Source organism: Bos indicus, chromosome 16 (assembly GCF_029378745.1).
Source record: "Bos indicus isolate NIAB-ARS_2022 breed Sahiwal x Tharparkar chromosome 16, NIAB-ARS_B.indTharparkar_mat_pri_1.0, whole genome shotgun sequence".
Classification (NCBI taxonomy): Eukaryota; Metazoa; Chordata; class Mammalia; order Artiodactyla; family Bovidae; genus Bos; species Bos indicus.
This window is the reverse complement of record NC_091775.1, coordinates 70,078,593-70,101,827: the sequence shown is the minus strand read 5'-3', so window position 1 is coordinate 70,101,827 and position 23,235 is coordinate 70,078,593. Positions and strand designations below refer to the sequence as shown.

General features: G+C 46.3%; 1 protein-coding gene across 1 annotated transcript in view; it reads left to right on the top strand.

The window, feature by feature from the left end:
• The first annotated feature begins 8,923 nt into the window (after positions 1-8,923).
• The window catches only part of SMYD2 (SET and MYND domain containing 2), a 53,205-nt gene continuing 38,893 nt past the window's right edge, over positions 8,924-23,235 (top strand). Inside the window, exon 1 of the mRNA XM_019976651.2 lies at positions 8,924-9,213. Coding sequence (XP_019832210.2) covers positions 9,041-9,213 — 173 coding nt within the window. The 5' untranslated portion in view covers positions 8,924-9,040. The remainder of the gene's footprint in view (positions 9,214-23,235) is intronic.

Genomic DNA, 23,235 nt, shown 5'->3' with positions numbered 1-23,235 from the left:
CAAATTCCGTGTAAAGATTAAGCCTATAAAAGGGGTAGACTCAGGCTTTAAGGCATTAAATATATTTCATCTCTCTTTTTTGTGGAACTCTCCTGCCTTCACCTAAATCAGTGTGGACTTTACAGGTTGCACAAAGCCCCGGAACTCTGGCCCCAGGTGAGTTGCTCAAGGTCGTGTGCCTTCGGTAGCAAAGTCAAGTTCTGTGCCCAGCACCCCTCCCCCACTACCTCCCCTCAAATAAGAAAGTTGCTAATAGTTCTCAGCAAGACCTCTAAGTATGTAAAACCTCTAAACTCAGTTACCTGTTACCGTCAATACTTTTTTCAAGTGGGGAAAAAAAGGTAGCAAGACTTTCTAGAGATAAAGAAAAAAGCTGACAAGTCTAGATCAGAACCAACTATGTCGGTAATGGGATTTTTCTTGGGTTTTTGCTGCCTTTTTAAAAAATTTATTCTATTGAATATATATAGTTGATTTCCAGTGGTGTGTTAATTTCTGCTGTACAGCAAAGGGATTCAGTTTTATATATATATATATATATATATATATATATATATATTCTTTTTCATATTCTTTTCCATTATGGTTTATCATAAGAGATTAAATATAGTCCCCTGTGTTATACAGTAGGTCCTTGTTGTTTCTCCATTCAATATATAATAGTTTGCATCTTCTAACCCCAAACTCCCAATCTACTCCTTTTGGGGGGCTGCCTTTTCATTCAATTTTTAGCACCAAGTCAGAATCACTGTATTGCCTGCATCATGAGGACAAACCCAGCTTAACCTCCCCGCCCCACCCCCCCACCCGGCTCCCTAACTCCCCCACCCCCCACCCCGCCCCCGCCGGCCTCTTTTTCTTTCTTTTTCTCTCCAGATACAAGAGAACATGATTGGTAGTTTGAGACCTGATCCATCTGACTCTCAAATAGTTGGTTATTTTTCTCTGGCTCTCTTTCTGCTCCTTCTTATTCTGGAGAAACCCTGCCTCTAGTAAAAATGATGCAGTGCGACTGAGGTGCCAGTGTTTGGACTGTAAATTACACATTTGGACAGCTTTTGCTGCACTCCAGCCTGGAAACAGAGGTTGATTTCTATTGAGTCCACACCTTTGCTTGCCAGTGAGAAATACATGGGTGCCTCTGGCTGTCTGCTTTGTAAACACTCCAAGTCAATACATATGATTCTATTCACTCAGAAAATGTGTCAGAATTGAACACATAACAAGTATTAACACTACAAACAAATATGATACAGAGTGTCTTCCTTTAAGGACCTTTTAACTTACATGGGGTTATATACAAAGGTGTTGATTATATATATAAAGTTGTTGATTATATGTCAAGAAGTACAGATGGATAAAGACTTATCTTAGGAAATGGAAATCATTATGGGCAGAAATGTTTGGAGATGGCTTCTCAGAACAGATAGAACTCAAGCTGAGTATGACAGTCAGAGGTAGAGTTTTTAAAGCCAGAAAGAAGAGCTTGTCCTTGATGCGATATCCAGTTAGGAGCAACTGAACGTTCTTCAACAGAAAAAGCAATTTTTTTGAGATGTGTTTGACAGCAGTAACCAAGGCACACAGAATAGGGAGAGACCATAGATGAAGCTCATCTATAAATGCACAGAACATTTAAAGAAACTGGAACAGAGTTTGTTAGGAGCCTTCATTTTTCCCGGGTGGTAGAAATGTCTTATCAGTTTTGGGGGTGGGGTCTTGCGTTTGGGTGGCACCATGATGCTAAGGCAAGATGTGCTTAGCAGGGGTAAGAACCCCTGGTCCTTGGTTATCTCTCTTTTGAATCCTCTCGAACCTACGGGGTTCTTACTGCGTTATTCCATTCCTTCAGGGTGCAGCCTGGGAGGAAACAAACAAGCATGCCCCCTTCACAAACACTCCAACTTCCCTCTGGCTTTCTTTCCAATTCTCCCTCTTCCTTCCTGGGCAGAGGCCTTGCTCGTACATCACCTCGGATTTGCTATGACTGGAGTGAGCCCTGAGTTTCCTGAGATCCTAGGCTTCTGGAGTCCAAGAGTTTTCTCAGTCCTACTTTGCAATATCATTTCATCTCTGAGTCAGTGCCACCGACTGAATGGTGATGGAAGGGGTTCAGAAGGAAATGCAGAGCTGTGTATGATCTTTGGCTGCCTACTGCTATTGTAATAATCCAGCAATAAAGCCATCAGCAAGGAGTGGCATAAGAATAGAAATAAAGTGAGATTAAAAAAGAAATAGCGGAAAAGAAGAAATAACAAGATCTTGTTTGTGGCATACTCGCAGGATGTAAATGAACTTGAGGGATTGAATGGAACTGATGTCAGCTGTCATCAGACAGATTTTTCCATGGCTCAAATTCCCCTTTCACCTTTCCCTTCATGCACTATTAGCACCAGGTCCTGCTAATTAAAAGTTCTCCAAACCCGTATCTCTTCTTTCCGTTATTGCCCTTGTTCACGCCAGCAACATCTTTCTCTGGGCTATCGAGTGCATTACACTTCTTATTTCTCTCTCTGTCCTCACCCTCCTGTAATGTATCCTTGATTCAGCCATGAAAATGACCTTAAGCAACAATTGAATCATGCTCGCCAAACTTTTCTGGCTCTGTAGTACCATACAGGGCATCTAACTCCTAGGCACACAGCTTTATAGAACCTTTATAGAAACTTTATAGAACCTTTCATCATTGGGCCACTCCTGCTGGTCCTGCTTTACCTAAGGTCTCCTTCCTAAGGCTGCAGCTTGGGCCAAGCAGGAAGGCAGCGAGGCGCAGTGGTCCAGGGCACAGACTTGTTACACGCAGCCTGCTTTGAGTCCTCACCCCGCTGTTCACTTGAACAAGTTATTTATAGTGATCCTTCATCTATAAAATGTTGTTAGGAGGATTAGGTGAGACTTTATTTTAAAAGTGCACTTAGTACATAGTCAGAACTATGCAAGCGTCTGCAGTAAGACAAAAATACCTCCCCAGATTGTCAAGGTCTCTCCTACCCCAGTGAATTTACACCTTCAGGTTCTTAATCCCATTTGTGGGGGCCTCTCTTTCCCTTGGTCAATTTTTAGTCTTCCTTCTGAAAGTGTTAGTCGATCAGTCGTGTCCAACTCTGCAACCCCATGGACTATAGCCCACCAGGCTCCTCTGTCCATGAGATTCTCCAGGCAAGAATACTGGAGTGGGTTGCCATTCCCTTCTCCAGGGGTTCTTCCCAACCCAGGGCTCGAACCCAGGTCTCCTGCACTGCAGGTGGATTCTTTACCATCTGAGCTACCAGGGAAGCCCAGTCTTCTAAGAGGAGTTAAAATGTCAGGTCCTCTGTGAAGCCTTTCCACTTCACTTTGTTAATCCCCTTGTGAACATTTTTATTGTATTACAATTTGTTTTAGTTTTCTGTGGCTGCTAGGACAAATTATTGCAGTCTGGGTGGCTTGAAACAACAGAAATGTATTCTCCCGGTTCTGAAGCCTAGAAGTCTGGAATTGGTGTCCCGGGGCTGACATCAAGGTCTTAGCAAGACCACAGTCCTTCTGGAGGCTCCAAGGGGAAAATCTGCTCCTTGCCTTTTCCAGCTTCTGCTGGAGGTCCCGCATTCCTGGGTTTATGGCCACATCCCTCCCACCTCTGAGTCGGTCTGTCAAATCCCCTCTGGAGATGTGGGAAGACTCTTGTGATGGCATTGAGGCTCCACCTGGACAATCCAGAATAATCACACAGCTCAAGATCCTCAATTTAACACATCTGCAAGACCCTTTTAAACCATATAAGGTAACACGTACAGGCTCTGGGGATCAGGGCCTAATACCTTTGAGTGCACGTGTTGGTCTTTTCACCATGGTACGACAAGGATTTAGCACTGGGTAAGAACGTGCAATCAATAAGTGAAATACGAAATATAGAGGTGTGGTGGTTCAGGCAAGGGGCCCACTGTCCATGTTCATTGGTATTCCTTCTTTGCTAAGGCTTTATATCCCCAGGCCAGAGCTGTTGCTTTCATGTGCTAATCTGTGGCCGGAAGGATATGTTACTCATAAATTATTCAATAGATCACCTTCTAGGTTAGAGAAGTTAAGTGAATTTAGCACTTCTTATCGCTTCCCCTGAGCTATGGTGAGGCAAAGTCTCCCAAAAGCTCCGTTCAAGCTCCATTCTTTCCAAGCTGTGGGGTGGCAGGCAGTGAAAAAGGTGGAAGGAGACTCTCCCGGAATGCGAGAATGCGTGGCGGCTGGCTGACAAGCATGAGCTGCATTAAGAGTGCTGTCATCAGTCTGCTGCACTGGTGAGCTGCCATTCCTTGGCAGTTTATTTTAAACACAGTTTTCTTCATAAGCTAAGCTCCTAAATTAATGGCTAAACTTAACTGACCATCTTTCCATCTTGAGTCATTTGGGTTCAGCACAGGCATTTTTCTAAAATGAGGCTGTTTCTTGTCCAGTGTTCTTAAATTAGACCCATCCTCACTTAAGTCTGTTCCTGCCACGACTCACCTGGAAAGACAACTCAACAGTTAACATGATTGTTTTGCTCAGCTGTTGGAAATCCTTCTCGGCGAAAGAGGAAAAGATGACTCGCAATAAAAGTTAACAAGCAGATAACTGCATAAGGAATCCTTAAATGGCACATTGTTTACTGTATTGTAATTGTTCATTTCTATGTCAGTCTTTTCATCTTTGTGCTGGTTAGAGCTGCCAGAAATCAGAAAGTTAAAAAACTATGTAGAGTCACCGAATTTATCCAAGATTTGCCTATGTAGGTGTATATCTGAAAGCTTCTGAGGTTTAAGATAATTCTTTCATTAACATACAACATCCATGTGTAGTAAAACACAGTAATAAAAGCTGATTTAGGTTTACATGTGTGCTCAGTCGTGTCTGACTGTTTGCGACCCTATAGATTGTAGCCTGCCAGGCTCCTCTCCATGCAATTTTCCAGGTAAGAATTCTGGATTGGGTTGCAATTTCCTCCTCCAGGGGATCTTCCTGACCCAGGGATCTAACCTCCGTCTCCTGTGTCTCCTACACTAGCAGGCAGATTCTTAACCACTGCACCACTTGGGAATTTCATGATTTAGGTATGGTAACCGACATAAAGCTCATCTAACAGAATCTGGCATCTGTCAGAGGCTTTTTTAATCAGAGGAGACTCCTGTGGGTTGTCCAAGAGGACCTATGTACCTCCTAAAATCATCTAGAACAACACTCTTCCTCTAGCCTTGCTCTAGTCACCCCTTCATTGTGGTCACACTTCTTCCAACCAATGACACTTTGCACGCTGGAAAGCTGCAGTACAGCTGCAGTACAGCTGATCTACTGATACAAGGTTGTGGTGAGGAAAGTGCAGCATTTATTGCAGGATGCCAAGCAAGAAATCCACGTAACTAGTGCCCAGAAGGTTTGAACTCCCCAGTGGCTTTCAGAGAAGGGTTTTTTAAAATGGTGATGGGGTTGTGGGGTATATGACCAACTTGCAGACCCTTTTCTGATCAGTTGGTAGGGAGGTAATCTGGAGTCAACATCATCAACCTTCTGGTTCCAACCTGTCTGGGGTCTGTGATGTGCTGATGGTCACCATGCAGTTAACTTCTTCCACCTGACAGGGATTTCAGTATCTGTAAAGCAGCCCAGAGGATGGCTCAGAATATTACCTATAACCCTTGAGGAGGAACTAAATGATTTTGGCTTTATTTAATGGATAAACTTTTGTTTTGTCTTGCTTGACTGTTTTCCCTTTTTTGTACATTCTCTCACTTCTCAGATTAAACTTACTCTTTGGAACCTGGGGAAGGCCTGGGAGGCTAAAGTTTTCCTACAGACAAGAGGCAGGTGGGGGACATGGGAGGGGCTGGGATCTGCTCCCAGAAGGCCCCACGGGGTCCTGCTCGGTTACACGTGCTGTTCCCTCTGTTTAGAATGCTTGTCCCTCCTCTTCTCTTGATTAAGTTCTGTTCATCCTTCAGATATTAGTTCAGTCATTACTGTCTCTGAAAAGCATTCCTCAGTCAGTTCAGTCACTCAGTTGTGTCTGACTTTTGGCGACCCCATGAATCGCAGCACGCCAGGCCTCCCTGTCCATCACCAACTCCCGGAGTTCACCCAGACTCACGTCCATCGAGTCAGTGATGCCATCCAGCCATCTCATCCTCTGTTGTCCCCTTCTCCTCCTGCCCCCAATCCCTCCCAGCATCAGAGTCTTTTCCAATGAGTCAACTCTTCACATGAGGTGGCCAAAGTACTGGAGTTTCAACTTTAGCATCATTCCTTCCAAAGAACACCCAGGGCTGATCTCCTTTAGAATGGACTGGTTGGATCTCCTTGCAGTCCAAGGGACTCTCAAGAGTCTTCTCCAACACCACAGTTTAAAAGCATCAATTCTTTGGCGCTCAGAAAAGCATTCCTAGACTAGGTCATGTCCTCTAAGCACTGCTCCAGCACTTGAGACTGTTGACAGTTTATATTTGTTTATGTGATTATCTGATTAATGTCTGCCTCCTCTGCCAGACAGACTGTACAAAGCTGAGGACAGGGAATGTCAGTTTTTGTTGTTGTTGTCATTGTCATTATATCACCAGCCTTTATCACTGTTGCTGGAACACAGTAAGCATATCATAAATATTTAAATGTTGAATGAATATGTCATGGAATCTCTTGCTAGCTCTGCTTCATTTTCCTTATTAGTAAGAAAATGCCTCTTCCATTCACCAAATTCTAGGATATTATGGTTCCTCGATTTTTTTTTTGGTTTAAAAAAACACTTTATTTGGCTGTGTTGGGTCTTAGTTGCAGCACGTGGGATCTTCAGTTTCAACACACAAGATTTAGTTCCCCAAACAGGGATCCAACCGGGCCCCCTGCATGGGGAGCTTGGAGTCTTGGCCACTGGACCACCAGGGAAGTCTCTGGTTTCTGTTTTGAGCCTACAAGATTGACTGTCATCTGCCTGCCATGTCCAGTGCTCTCTTAACCCGTGGTCCTGTATTCAGTCGCCTCCCTTCCAGTCTATCGGCAAAGCTGCAGCAGAACCGTTTAAAACACTAGACTGATCAGCGCACCCCGCTGCTTAACCATTTTCAGAGACTCCCACACCTTCTCTGGGAGGAAACTCGTCTCCTGAGAAGATGCCCTCCCATTACTCTTGCCTCACCTCCTGTCCTCTCCCTGAGATCTCAGTCTCCACTCAACACAGCAGGTTGCAACTACACACCATTCTTTCTTTCAAGTCCCTCTGTCTTCACATGCAATTCTTTCAGCCCGGCCAACTGTCCTCTTCTTTTGTACTTAAGTCTCATCCATCATCCAGGCCCAGCTCAAAGGTTACGTGAATGTGGCACCTGCCTTGACCAAACCTGCATTCTCCATGCTGTTTGTCCTCCCCTGCCTGTTTCCCCGCAGAACGCTTTGTGCAAGCCACCATAACACCACTTGTCTCAGAGAGCTGTCTTTCTTTGCAGAGGGTCATTTCACTTAAGAGCGTGGGCCTCATATTCAGACTGACTGGAGGCTGAAACCAAATTCTGCAACCTAGCAAATTCTGCAACCTAGCTGTATAGCCTTGGGAAGTATTCTGAGTTTTAGTTTCCTAGTTTTGGAAATGGGAAACATATAACACCTAACTCACTGGGCAGTTAGAATTACATATTTAATGGGGGTAATGTGTTTAAGCCACTTAGCTCAGTATTTGACCCGCTAACACCCAATAAGGATTGTGAATGTATGGTATGCAAAGGTCCAGACCCACATTCTGCCCCTCTTTCTATCCCACTGACTGGCCACAGTGGGTGCTCAGTGAATGCTTCTTACACAGTGGGTGCTCAGTGAATGCTTCTTAAAGTGTCTAAATGGGAGAGTATCCATGATGTATTCTTCTCTTCAGGAAGGCCAGAGGCTTATTCATTTTAGGAGTTTTATTGAAGGGTCAAAAATTCTGATGACATACTCAAATCACACTGATCTTACCCTTTGCTGAACTACTCCTGAACTTACACAGGCAACCTAGTTTGAGATTACACTTTAAGTATTAGTGCTTTTGCTAAATCCTCTCTTTATACACGGAGTTCTTAGAGCCCGCACATCAACTGCAGCCTTTCCACACTCCTATGCAGAACAGATTAAACCCTTCTTTCTCATACGGAAAATCCTCTCTGTGACTCATAACCTAATTGACTTTTCTAAGATGACAGTGCGTGGTCAAGCCGATTCGATCCCTAGCCGTGTGCTCTGGCCACAGCACGGCACTGCCCCCGGGCAAGTCTTAAGTTCCTTGACTGCAAGGTTATCTCCTGCCTCCTCCGCATCGTTGTCTGTACGCAGAGTCTGAGTGAGCAAGCCTGACCAGTGCACTTCCTTTTTCCGTCCACGTAATTAACTTCCACCGGAGGGGCAGAGGGAAAGAAGTAGGTTCACAATCAATACTTGAGATTCCCTGGGAGTCATACTGGGCTCTAAAAACCTTTCACCTTGGGGAAGCACCTTTTAACCCTCGGCACCTAGCAGTTTCCTACTGCGGTTTCCCTTCGGTGTTCCCCGAGGACTCCTTCTAGGGTTCTCGACAAGGACAGAGGAACCGAACTGAAGGTTGAGAAGCATCTTGCCTCCCTACGCCGCCAACTTCTATTAACCCAGCGCGGGCCATCCTACTGGCTGGTCCAGGGGAGGCGCTGGGTACCTGCCCCACCGTGACCCCATCCCGCCCACCGGAACGCGGCCGCGGCCCGCACCCTCCGCCAGGACGCACACGCCTCCGACCTCCTGCCTGGAGCGGCCCCGGGGAACGCAGCTCCGGGCGGTGGCCGCAGCGGCCGACAGTGGGCCGAGTGCGGGGCCACAGGCGAGGGTCCCGCACGCGGGCGGGGCTGCCGGGCCGGGTCCCCCGCCTCCCGGGGGCGCGCGAGCGCCGGGCGGGGCCGCCGTCCCTTCCGGGGAAGCGGTGGCCGCCGCGTCCGCCGGGCGGCTTCCCGCCCCCGCGGCTCCGGGTGACGCTGCTCCAATAACAGCGCGCGGGGAGCCGCAGCCGCGGGAGGCCGCCCTCCGCGCCAGCCCGGCCGCCGGGATGAGGGCCGAGGGTGACGGCGGGCTGGAGCGCTTCTGCAGCCCGGGCAAGGGCCGGGGTCTGCGGGCCCTGCAGCCCTTCCAGGTGGGGGACCTGCTCTTCTCCTGCCCGGCCTACGCCTACGTGCTCACGGTCAGCGAGCGCGGCAACCACTGCGAGTTCTGCTTCGCCAGGTAGGGCGGTGCCGGCGGGCGCGCAGGGGCTCGGGGGGCGCCGCGCGCGCGGGCGGGCCGGAGTGTGCGCGCCTCGCGGGGTCCTAGCGCCCGCGGCTCCAGGGCGGGGGTGGGGAGCGGGAGGGGACCTGGAACCCGGCACTGGCCGGGCCACGTGCACTCAGTAAGACCCGCCAAGTTCCCGCCGCACGCCCGGCACCAAGGCACATTTCTCTGCTGGCCCCCGTGGGCTGTGTGAACCCGCCAGGGCAGGGTCGTGCCTGCAACACGTGGGCTCCGAGCCAGGCTTGCTCCCCAACCCTGGCTACTCGGCGCTTTGCCGGCGGGGCCCCAGGTTTCGCGCAGTGGCCACAGCCACAAGCCACCTTTCACTTGTGCTTCCTGCGATGTGATCTGTGCACCCCCCCTCCCTTTCAGCCCCGCGCTGCCGCAGGCTTGCCGTGTTACCGCGGAGGAACTTAATGACACTTAGTATTTCATGTGAAGTACGTGGCCCCTCGTCTTGTCACCCTCTGCGCTTGGTCTTTGGGGAGAAGCCAGGGGGTCACCGATCCTGGGTTCAGAGGGACTGCAACGGGGGGACGGAATTTAGCCCTTGTTTGGGGTTGGGAAAATCTGGTTGCTTGGGGGATTAGGCAAAACGTCTGGTTGGAATTGGTATTTAAATGGAGCAGATCATGTATGTGTGTGTATGTATATATATTCACATACACCAACGCATAATTATATCTTCAAGCCTTATGACAGTTTCAGACCTAAAGGCACCCTTAGAAAGCATGAATGCAACACTTTACGTTTTAAGGGGGAGAGAACTACTGCCCAGAGAAGAAGTATGTATATTCACGCTTATAGTTAAGAAAATGAAATCTAATGTCCTCAGTTCCGCCCATTGCCTACCTACCCAAGTCTTCAATAAAAGGACTGAGGCAGGAAGCATGGCATTGGAGTTTATGCCATGGGACCTTCCTGGGCCCTGCTTTACTTTCTTTGAACCTCAGTTTCTTCATCTTCGAAGTGGAGACTTCTGGGCTAGATTAAGCCCACCTGAGGTTTGCAGGTACCTTTTGAATACAGATCTCCAGCCCAACACACGCCAAAGAACTCAGTGCCTGAGATATGTTCATCTTATTTCACGGTAAGACAGAGCAAAAGAAGGGACAAAAGCTAAATACTATAGTCATCTTGCCCAGACTCCCTGCCAGAGCTGTCTTCCGCTTTGGGGGGACCTGGAAAGGAACTAGACACAGAATCATGCCGTGGGCAGCTTAAGGGCTGTATGTGATGTGTCTCTTTGAATTGGTGAGCCAAGAGCTAAAGGGTCATGGCACCACTTTGCGACGTTTGAGTGAAGTGAGCATTGGGTTTTCCCAAAGTTAAAAAGGCTGCTGTGTCTGGTCCCTTGATCTTCTGAGCCTTGCTGTGGCTCAGAGTCTGAAGCAGCGTGGGTGTCTGGAGTGGCAGGAGCAAAGCAAGGTCACCCCGCACGGAAGGGGCCTCCCTCCTGCGTCAGGGATCCTGGTGATTCCTGGGAACCATCATGGCAGAGAAGACTGCGGGACCAAGCACCTAGTAGGCGCTCAGATGTCTGTTACCAGACTCCTCCTCCTGTGAATTTTATAGATCAAATCCAGCTGGGTTCGCAGTGGAGCAGCAGAAGGGAGAGATGGTTCTCTTTCGCCTCCGAACTGTACCTACTATGCACGCCCTCACCTCCGGATGGGAAGGTGCTGCCAGGTGCGGCTTGGCCAGTCAGCGCGCCCTATGGGATGGCCTTTGCTTTTGTTTCCCCCTTTTCTGGGTGACATTCGTTAGTGCCACTGTTGCCTCAGGCCCCTCTCCGGCTGCCGTGCACTGGGGAGGGACCACTGCACCTCCCCCCACTTTTCTCTGGCTGAGGTGAACCTCTGTCAACACCCACAGTTCCTTTCCTCTCTGTCCCTGAGGACTCATTTGAAATCAGCTAAAATAACACACAAGATACGATGACATCATGACATCATGATACCTGTGAAATCAGAAATATCTTTGTACTCACTCTGTGGTTTCTGTTAAATCCAGTTCACTTAGAATTAGTGGCTAGATCAATCTCAAAGATTTAGCACTGTTTCCTCTGTCAGCTGTTTGTATAGATCGAGGACAGATTATTCTGTTCAGCTATACTGGAGGTACGGGTATATGTCCCCAGGGTTCCCCCAGGGGTGGGAACAAAATTCTCAAATACTCTTCCATGACTTCCCCTCCCCTGCCATAAAAAGAAAACTGCACATATTGTTTCTTGTGCCAGAAGTTGAAGGTAAATAATAGTGCTTAAGACAGATGAGCCTGCAGAGATCTTCCCTATCATAGTAATTGTATCGGGGTTTGACTTATTTTGAAAGAAAAGAAGTGATGTTTTTCAGAAATAAGTATGTTCTGCAAATGGAAAAATAATAGGAAGTCTCTTAAGTCACAGCAAAGTGGAATTCTTACTGTCAGGGTAACACAAACAAAGGTTTGCATCTGTATCACATTTTCTCAGGGTGACACTTGGGAAGATGTGTATCTTGCCTCAGCTGCTAAGAGGCAGCTCCTAAAAATATAAATGTCTTCAAGTTGGGAGCTGTCCTCATCAGACCTCTCAGATTTTTTTTTTTTTGGTGCACACACGCACACAAGCACATACGTTGGCCTGGTCAGTATTTTGTGGCACACTTTTTCACTTGATATTTAATGTATTTTAACACTTGCTAGTATTTGTCTCAGAAAGAGAAAAATCTGTATCCCATGTTCCATCTGAGAGGGCGTCCCTGGTAGCTCAGTGATAAAGAATCCACCTCCCAGTACAGAAAACCCGGGTTTGATTACTGAGTCAGGAAAATCCCTGAAGAAGGGAATGGCAACCCACTCCAGTATTCTTGCCTGGAGAATTCCATGGACAGAGGAGCCTGGCAGGCTGTAGTCCATGGGATCCCAAAGAGTTGGACATGATTGAGTGACTTTCACTTTCTATGGGCACATGCTCCAATAATCGATTCCCTGCATCTTTTTACATGTGTTTTAAAGAGATGGGGTGTAAAAAAAAAAAAAAAAAAAAAGGGTGTAAAAAAAAAAAGGTGTAAAAAAAAAAAATAAATAAAGAGATGGGTAGGAAGATTAAGATAGCCAACAGGGACTTTCCTCGTGGTCCAGTGGTTAGGAATCCACACTTCTGTTGCAGGGATCATAGGTTTCCATCCCTGGTCCAGGAACTAAGACTCCTCATCTGCATGGTGTTTCCCCCCCCAAAAGGTATATGTACACACACGCACACACACACAGACAACAGATTTCCTCTAAAAAGTTACACTAAAGAATATAAAATTCAGCCATTTGTACAGTAGATAATGAGATATTGGTTTGCCATTTTCAACATTTCAGTATTTCAAGTTTTTATTTTATTTAGAGATTGCAAAGGAGGGACTTTGGGGCCAGATTGACTGGGTTGGAATTCTGGTTTTATCCCTTCCTGATGGCTTGTCTTGAGCCAAATTATTTAGCCCCTCTGGGCTTGCTAGGTGGTACTAGTGGTAAAGAACCCACCTGTCTGTGCAGGAGACATAAGAGATGTGGGTTTGATCCCTGGGTGGGGAAGATCCCCTGGAGGAGGGCGTGGCAACCCACTCTAGTATTCTTGCCTGGAAATCCCATGGACAGAGAAGCCTGGCAGTCTACAACCCATAGGATTGCACAGAGTCAGACATGACTGAAGCAGCTTAGCATGCACGCACTTACTCCCAGCTTCCTTTATCTGTGAGCAGTGCACATTAACACCCACCTACTGAGCTGGTCCTGAGTCAGGGAAGTCAAGTGCCCAGTACAACCCGGACCACTCGGGAGGTGTCACAGTTGGCTCGGTGTCTCGCTTCTATGGACTTGTTTGATGAGTTCTGTTGGCTAAATGTTAAATAGTATGAGAACATATTCTCATTTCAGGGACATTTTTTATGGCAGTTGGGTTGAGCTGGGGAATACTGGGAAGACAATATTGTACCTTGTTGGCCAGTGGAATCATCATTCAGATGGCAAGTTGACCCAGAGTTGAAAGCAGCGGTTCTCAACCTCCCATTCAACAGCATAAATAATGGGTGTCTGGGATCAGTTTTCAGTATTTTCCGAAACCTGATGAAAATGATATGATGAGCCTACACAGGTAAATATAAATTTTTTTTTTTTTAAAGAGCCTTGTGTAGCTCCAAAATGATTAACGACTTTAATACTCTTTTTACCCTGGAATTAAACAAAGGTTTGAAATAAGAAATGGAGGAAGACAGAATGTTCCACCTAGCAAGGATACCACGGCTCTGCTCTGCTCTCTGCCTTCAGCGTGATTCAGCTGTGGCAAGGAGCAGTCCTGCAAGACTTCAGGTGTGCACAGTGCCAGGGCAGGCACATTTTTCACACGCAGGGAGCATCATTTCTGTTCTGGAGTATCAGGGCCCAGTGACCAAGCTGCATGATGAGCAACGATTTGAGGTGAAAGAGACAGACTGGCAGCAGGATAGATATCCTACGTGAAATTCAAACCCTGGTGAGTTAAAACCACCAGCTAACCCCTTTCCCTCCAAAAAGCAATTGCACAATATCCTCATAGTCGTAAAAATTTGAAGATCCCGTATAAGATGATATTCCTTTAAATCGTGTTGCTCTTTGCAGCTCATAAAGCATTTCCAGGTACATTTGTGTTTTGATCCTTCCAAGGATGGCTTGTGTAGAGAAGACCTTGTCCCGTCTTACGTAGGAAGTAACTGAGTGTTGGAAAAGTTGTTTCCTTGATTTTCACATTTTGCGGGGGGCAGATATTGAGTGCCCTCTAAGGGCCAGCCTCTTCACTGAGGTAACTGTGTCTTTCTGTTCTGAGTGTGGTTTTCCTTCACTGTCCTTTTTTTTTTTTTAATTTTTATTGGACAATAATTGCTTTGCAATATTGTGCTGGTTTCTGCCATACATCTACATGAATCAGCCACACATATCTCTGTCCCTTTTGACCTGAAACTACTGTGTGAGTCACACCTGGACACGAGGACTTAAGTCACTGCTGCTTTCTCAAGTGAACGCAATTTTTATCACCTCTTTTCTTTTGCTTCCCCCTGCCTCTGTGGATAATGCAACAGATTAATGCGTCGTTTCTAAAAGTTCAGCAAAATCAATTGATTCATCTATCTTGGATGTATATCTTATGCTGCTGTGGTTTCAGGGAATTTTTTTTTTTTTATTCTAACAGTTTGGAATTTGTGTAACAACTGCATATATTCTTCTGTATCATCCACTATTACCTGATAAAATGTAAAAAGAAATATGAGGCTTTGGTCCTTCGGTGAGTTTGGGATATTTTTATTTTTTTTAATTTCACTTTTATTTATTTACTGTGACTGCGCTGGGTCTTCGTTGCTGTGTGCGGGCTTCCTAGTGGCGGTGAGTGGGGGCTGCTCTTTGTCCCCATGCACAGGCCTCTCATTGCGGTGCCTTTCTCATTGCAGAGCACAGTCTCTAGGCCCGTGGGCTTCAGTAGCTGCAGTCCTCACGCTCAGTCATTGTGGCACCGGCCTTAGTTGCCCCATGGCATGTGGGATCTCCCCAGACCAGGGGTTGAACCCAGCTCCCTTGCATTGGCAGGTGGACTCTACTACTGGATCACCAGGGAAGTCTGGGATATTTTTAAATGTGCTCAAATTGTTTAAAAGGAGTTTGTCATCTTCGTCTTTATAGCTACATATAAAGAGTTTGTTTCTGTGTGTGCTGGTAGGGCAGCACAAGGATGTGGACCACCCCTGCATATTTATTTTCCTTAAACAGACCCATTCTTCAGAACTTTGCTCTATGCAAAGTTAAACAGACATGGTTTGGGAATAGAATTCATGATGCAGCTGTGCTGAAAGGCCCCTGGATGGTATTCCTGTAGGACAAGCACTGTCTGTCCTAATGGCACGCTGTCTGTCCGAAGATTCTTTAAAAGATGCTCAGAAATGTCTTAAATTTCTTTGGGAAGATTCAGGGCTCAGGTCTGTAGTTTGGCAGCAGCTGATTTTCAACAGAACTCAGAATTGCTAAGAACCTGGGCCAGTGAAGTTATTTTACAGAACTTAAAATAGAAAACTGCAAAGAAAGTTGCAACTTGATTTTGGTGTTTGAGACTTAACGCTGTTGCCTGAGGTTCATATCCCTTCTTTTTCTTGTCAATATAAAGAAAACATGAAATCGTTGTAATTTTAAGCCTCTATATTTCTGCATCCTGAGGAGGCAGTCAGTAATTACAATATCCCTTTGTAACTGGAGTCATCAATAACTAAGGTCATTCCCACCATACGCACATGTTGTTTTTTGTACTTCACACGTGGAGAGAAGTAATCACATTTCTCAGTTTGAGGACCTGATCTGTGCCAGGACAATTGGATTGAAATTTCTTCTGTCTTACTGATTCTGCATTCCCATGTCCTGTTCTTCTCAAAGGCAGCCCTGCTCTGCTTTGCCTGCTTGCCTTTAAGTCCATGAGTATATAGTCCTGATCACCACCAGGGAACTAGGCAGACCTGGAACAGGGCACCCTGATTGTATCTGACCAGATGTAGGCTTTGAGCCCCCTTCTGGAGGGGCTTCCCTGGTAGCTCAGCTGGTTAAGAGTCTGCCTGCAATGCAGGAGACCCTGGTTCAATTCCTGGGTTGGGACCATCCCCTGGAGAAGGAATAGGTTACCCACTCTAGTATTCTTGGGCTTCCCTAGTGGCTCAGACAGTAAATAATCAGCCTGCAGTGTGAGAGACCTGGGTTTGATCCCTGGGTTGGGAAGATCCCCTGGAGGAGGGCATGGCAACCCCCTCCAATAATCTTGCCTGGAGAATCCCCATGGACAGAGGTGCCTGGCGGGCTATAGTCCATAGGAGCGCAAAGAGTCGGACACGACTGAGCGACTCAGCACAACAGAGCGCTGGTCAGCCTGGAGGTTAGTCGCTTCCCCCTGGAGAGGGGCCCACTCTGGGACTAGAGGTCTCTGTCCTCTCTCAAGGGATTTGTATTAATGTGATCAGTCTCTGTACACCACCATCAGTCTCCCATTCTCATCCCAACCCTCGCATCTCTGGATTTCTAGTGAATCTGTGGGAGTTTAGGGGTGCAGTCCTCCAGCAGGGAATTGACTGAAGTAACTGCCTTTTCAGGGGCTGAACCCACGACCTTGGCCTCATTAGCACGGGCGCTCTAACCAGTCACAAAGCCACACACCTCACTTTGTGTAACTTCTGCTGACTCTGTTCCTACCACCCTCGGAGGCCTCCTTTTCAATTGCAAAGGCGTTCACGCCAGCACAATAGAACAGAAGGAAATCGGATCTCTTCTAGACTTCTCTGAAGGCCAGAGATACGCGATTTAGCAGGAAAATAAGACCAAAGTGTCTTGAGGGTTCAGGAAACAACTTACCTTTCTAGTCCATGCATTTGTTGAGAATCCAACTGTGTGTCTCAGATTTTCCTTCCATCAAAAATTTAAAAAATACTGTGGGACTCCTTGTGCCAATGTATTAACATAAAACCTAGGGGCTAAGTGGAAGGTTTCTGATGACTGAGTGGAAATATGGCATGTACATCATTCAAGTGGATTGGGTTCGCTTCTTAAAGGAGTGCATCCAAGAATCCATAAGTGCTTCTGTTTCACAAGTTTATAGTCCCTAGAAACCAAAATAAATGCTTGCTGTGATAGCTGAGCCACCACTGTGTATCTGCAAGTGCACTGTGATGAACAGGAGGTCTCATCGCCCAGGGAATCTGCAGTCACCACTGGGGGAGAGGAAGAATAAGGACGATTCCCTCACGGAGAAGCGAATTTCACACCAAAGCCTGAAGACATAGGCGTATCCTGGGGGAGCGAGGTGCAAAGGGAGTCTGGCTGACAGCAGGATGCACTTTTTCATCTGAGCCAAATAAAAATCTCAAGGATTTTATATCCTGGCACTTGAAAGGAGTTATGTTGCCATCTGTGACAAAATGAAAAGATGTTGGACCGGAGGAGTTTTTTGTCTTGAGTCTGTGAGGACCAGGAAAGGCTCTTCAAGGGATGTGGGCCCTGGGCTCAGATCTTGTTGATTTTCCTCATTTTGCCACCTGAAAAAAATCTCTTACCCGTCAGCTGCACAAATCTCTATCAGAGTGACAATCACTGTCAGTGAGAGTTTCACAGGTTCTTAAAACCTCAGCAGTAAGAGACATTTAATGGTGGGCAGATGGTAAGCTGTCTGAGAGCAGGGATTCTGCTTTTAATATATTTAGCAAATATTTATATTTATGGGGCATTCACTGTGGTTCTGGGCTTCCCAAGTGGTACAGTGATAAAGAATCTGCCTGCCAATGCAGGAGATGCAGGTTCGATCCCTGAGTCGGGAAGATCCCTTGGAGAAGGAGATGACAGCCCACTCCAGTAGTCTTGCCGGGAGAATCCCATGGACAGAGGAGCCTGGTGGGCTACAGTCCATAGGGTTGCAAAGACTCAGACACTACTGAGCGACTGAGCACACGCTATGTTCTGAATCCCGGTGAAAAAAGGAACAAAAATCCCTCCCACCACGAAGCTTATGTTCCAGTACGTTTTATTCATCTTTATTTTACGCACTGTAGACTGAAAAGAAAAAGCACAACATGAGAGTCGTGAATTAAGTTTTATTTGGGGCAGAATGAGGACTTACTGCCCAAGAGACAGCTTCTCAGATAGCTCTGAGGCCCTGTTCCAAAGAGGTGGGTAGGGGAGGTCAGCGTAAGTTTGATTTTGGTGAACCGCGCAGCAGAAGGTTTCTGCTGATCCCAAGGGGGCTTCCCTGGTGGCTCAGTCGGTAAAGAATTTGCCTGTAATACAGGAGACCCAGATTCCATCCCTGGGTTGGGAAGATCCCCTGGAGAAGGGAATAGCAACCCTCTCCAGTATTCTTGCCTGGAGAATTGCATGGACAGAGAAGCCCGGTGCACTACCGTCCGTGGGGTCGCAGAGTCTCAAGAAGGTTGCAACCAGTCACGAGGAGCAGATGTCTCCGCTAGTGATTTTAGTGCTTCCTAGGTATGAGGAGATGTCAGAAGTTGGGCTCATAAAATTGCCTGAAAATTTCTAGCTATCTGAAGGCCTGTTCTGCCGGTTCTTCGCAGAGCACAGAGTGCCTCACTCCTCGTCTCCGCCCTGGACTCCTTTCAGGCAATGGTTCAAGGTCAGCGACTGCAGTGGCTAGTGATGTCATCCTTGTAGAAGCAGATAGCAAATGACAGTTTTTGGCTGATGCTGTAGTGCCTTGAACTTTGTCATTTTAGCAGAGTTTTGGTTAAAGGCAGTAATGTTTTGAGTTCAGTGCTTTCTTTCATCAAACACTGATAATCCATGTATGTATGTCATAAAGAAAACTGTTAACCAAGAAGTTTAAGCACACACTCTAGTTCATGACTTATGCAAACTAAGGGAGAGCTCTGATCAGATAATCCTGGGTCGAATGAAACTGTAGCATCCCTGCATTGTGTTAAAATAGCAGCACTTTGGGTAGACATTTTTTTTGGAATTTGATGAAATTTGGTCTACTCATACACTTGAATCAGTTCAGTTTAATGGCTCAGTCGTGTCCGACTCTTTGCTACCCCATGGACCGCAGCATGCCAGGCTTCCCTGTCCATCACCAACTTCCGGAGCCTACTCAAACTCATGAATATCCATTAAGCTTTTTAAGTTGTATTTAGAAATATTTATTCAACTGTATTTAGAAATATTTATTCATACACTTGAATAAATATTTTTAAATACAACTTTAAAAAGCTTTAGGATTTTTTTTCACCTTAAAAACTTACAGGGTCACAAAGTAGTAGAGATTCGGAAACTAACAGTTGACTTACTTCACTCAATAGTAAATTGATTTAAGCACGTGTTCAGGCCTTTCAAGGCACCTACCTGCTAAATATTTTCTAGGCACAGAGTGGGAAAAGCAGCCCACCGCCAACTTCTGTTTCTGTGCATCTTCAGAGAGTGACCCAGTGGAAGGTCACTGTAGGGTCAAGGCTACCTGCGGGCGCGCCCCCAAGGCTGGGCATCGAAATGGTCCAGTTTCCTCTGCAGTGTTAATTTCACTCCAGCAGCTCCGAAGTGCTTATAGTGGTACGTGCGTACATGCTTGTACACACATGCGTGTGTGTGCACCCGTAGCGCCTTCTGTATACTTCCTTCGTCACACCTGCTCCTTGACTACAGGAACCAGGTCTTCTTCAACCTTGTAGCTCCAGCACTTAGCCTGAGGCCTGATACTCCATGACCTCAGTAAATATTTATTAAACGAATAATCCCATTTCTGTAGTCTTATTTTACTAACAGCTCTGTGGGCAGGCCTCATCTCCTTCTCTGTTCGTTCTTGGATCCTTATAGATACTTACAGAACACTTCATCGATCTCTGTCTTCAGGGCAGAATCTTGACTGCTCAAGTCCTCCATATTCCACCCTGCCTGGCATTATCCCTTACTGCTTTTTTCACTTAAAACCTAAACAAAATATAAGCGGTCTTTCCAGTTCCCCCACAATGGTGCTGCGTCATTCCCCCATGGTAGCTGTTACTTATGGTCAGTTCTTATAAGAGAGAACTAAGTTAAAAATGGATTTGTTGTTTCTTTCCTTTTGACTTCCTCATTGGTAAGCATCAGAGAAGTCAACGACAAATTGCAAGGAAGCGTCATTGTGATCTCCCACAAAAGTTCATACACAGAATTTCAGAAGAGAATGTTCAATTTAAAAGCGCACACATCTGTTCTTCGGGCAGGCTTCAGCTGTTAGGGATTTTACAGGGCCTGCAAGATGAAGTTTGGTCGTAGGTGCTGTCCAGTGGCTGAAAAGAGTCATCGTCGCTGTTCCACAGGCTCAGTAGTTCTCTGCTCTATCCGTAAGCCTCATGATTTTTTTTTTTTTTTCTTTCTAAGGCAGTGGAAGATTTCATCTCTACTAGAGCCTTTGCTGGAGAAGGAAATGGCAACCCACTCCAGTGTTCTTGCCTGGAGAATCCCAGGGACGGGGGAGCCTGGTGGGCTGCCGTCTATGGGGTCGCACAGAGTCGGACACGACTGAAGCGACTTAGCAGCAGAAGAGCCTTTGCTGTTCAGTTGCTCAGTCGTGTCCGACTGTTTGTGACCCCATGGACTGCGGCATGCCAGGCTTCCCTAGAGCCTTCATTGAAACAAATCTTAAATCAGCATCCTCACTGTTTTTTCATTGCTGAGTTTGATTTTCATGAGTCAGTGATGTGGAGAGTCATGTCTACAGTCTTTTTTTAGCTTTATTGAGGAAAAATTGACAGATATGATTGTCTATATTTAAAGTGTACAGCCTGATGATCTGGTGTACACAGAGGCTGTGGAATGATTACTAAGATCAAGATAATCAGCACATCCATCCCCTCACGTAGGTAACTTCCTTTTGTGTGACAAGATAAGCTCAAGGCTCAGCAACTTTCAAGCATACTCTACTGTATTATTATCTGTAGTCACCTTGCCATCCAGTAGATCCTCAGACCTTTTTCTCCTTACAACCAAAACTTTCTACCCTTTGACCCGTGTCACTCCCATTTCTCCCAGGGCCATCGTTTTTATGACAAGGTCAACTATTCAGTACTGACCACCAAGCCTCCTCTTTCTCCTTGTAAATCACAGCTTCTGTTCCAACGTTTGGGAAAACCTATTAGTTGCTACCTTACTGCCCTAAATATTTCCTGCCTCCCTGGAGGCCCTGGGCTCTAACTTTTAACAAGCCTCAGAACAAAGCCGGATGCCCTGGGGGGAAGGTTCAGCCCTGCTCTGGGAAGAAGCTCCCGCAGCACGTGGTCCCGTTTCACGGTTACATTGTGGATTAAAGTGCTACATGGAGCATCTTTCAGGGTTACACAAAAACCCATACCCTGAGTATTATCCTTGTCACCTGACCAGGGTTATAATAGGGTTCCGCCACAATTCCTCCAATTTTTATTTCTCTCCAATAAAAATTTGCTAGTGGACCACTCACTCTGGGTGGGAGGCTAACTTTGTTTCTGATTGTCTTATTTCAACCCATGGTGAAGTTATATTGTGCCACTGGGGCTTTTTTCCTTTTCTCTTTTTTCATTTGGCCGGGGCTGCCTCTGTTCAGCAGAGCCTCCTCGTCACTTCTTCTATCACCGTTAGTTAAAAGTAATTGTTATTGCAAACCCACTCCATGCCAGTATCATTCTCTTTCATGGGGAAAACCCACAAAGCATTCATTTCGGTAGCAGAAAGGAGGGAGCTTACAGGATCAAATCCTTTTTATCTGGACCCACAGCACCTGCAGCAATGCATTAACTAGCAGGAGTTGTTAATTACAATCCTAACTTGTTGATCTTCCCGGCTTCCGAATTTTAAAAGCAAGAAAATTAATCGCTGCGTGTGTCTCCTCCTGTCGAAAATGACAGGAGCGTGTCTTCTGAGTTCTGTTTCAGCCACTGATAATCACACACTTGCATTTTCCTGTCACATTTCTTTCCTCCTTTTGCAGATGGAACCATTTCTTAAGTTCAAAGAGCCCTTCCATTCACAGCAGAGTAGATATTTGCCTGTAAAACAAAGGCTTTAGAAGAATAAATCCTCTAAATATGAGTCTGAGCAAGATGGTACTGAAGATATTTCAGGAGTTGACATCACTTAAAAAAAAAACACACAAAAGAAAGAAGACTAATTAAAAGTGTAGTAGTGGTGGGCTTCGCTTATATTTTTTCACTTAATTTACATAACAAACCTGCGAGATAGAAACTGTATCTTTATGGTGGAGGAAACAGGTTTAGAAAGGATGAATAACTTGCCTAAGATCACATAGCACCTCAAGCATGAGAAGGAAAAAGGATTTGAGACAGGGAAGTAGGAAAAAGAGCCCAGCACAGTCATCCTGCATTGTGAAGCACGAATCAGGAAGAGATGGAAAGAAAGCTGAGCCTGGCTTCCAGAACACTTGATTGTCATAGTAAGAAAATACAGTGTCTGCCGCTTTATTCTGACCTATCCATCCATCATCAAGGTAGTTAAACCACCTAATCCATCCTGTGTGTGAGTCATTCTTAAGAAGAGTTATATGGTAAGCAGTCTGGACTGCAGAGAAGAATGCTTCAACACTCTTCATCAAATTCTGCCCTCGAAAACTCTCAACCCAAATGGATGACCATAGGCCTAGACCAGCAGTTGTGTATTATGGAGGCACATTCGACCTGGGTAGCTTTCTAAAACTCCCAGCACAGACCAGTCTGATGAGACTAGCTGGACCCAGCCCCAGATGGGCATGGGCAGCTGAAGCTGAGAACCACTCTGAGAGGCTGTGCGTGATTTCACCATTAATGTTCCTTTCGTTCCCTTCCTTTTCAGTCATTTCACTTCATTCCTCCGAATGACCTTTATTCCTCTGTCACGGAGGGCAGTTTTTTGTTCTTTGTTTTGCAGTCTTTCCCCAAACCTCCTGGACAATTCAGATTGGGTTACATCGCAAACGAAAGCTTTACAGCTGGGTCTTCTGCAGGCATAGAGTTTATTCTAAAAGCCTTGTGTATTCCGACAGTGAAAATGGATATCCCATATGAAGTTTCTCTCTGGCTGAACTTTGCAGTCAGCAGTAGTTGGACTCTCAGGAGCTCTACTTTTTGCTCTCTGAAGCACATACACACACACACAAACCCTCTCTTGCTCTCTGAAGCGCGCGCACACACACACACACCCCCACCCATATGAGCCAGCTCAGCACCTTGTAATCGGGGTTTCCACCCTTAGACCTACGGACCGTGTGTGTCTCGCCCTGTGGTAAGCTATGGGAAGAACTGAAGCGCGTATCTGGGTAGTTTGAGTTCCCATCCCTACCCCATTTCACTGAGAACTGCTATTACCAAATAGACCAAAGGAGATTCTTAAACTGTTCCCTGTCAGTAACTGGCTTAGCTTTTCTCCTTCTCTCCGCTGAAGGCAGTCTGGCCGGGAGAATCTTTGTGAAGGACATTCACACAGGTAAGCCAGGTAGATGAC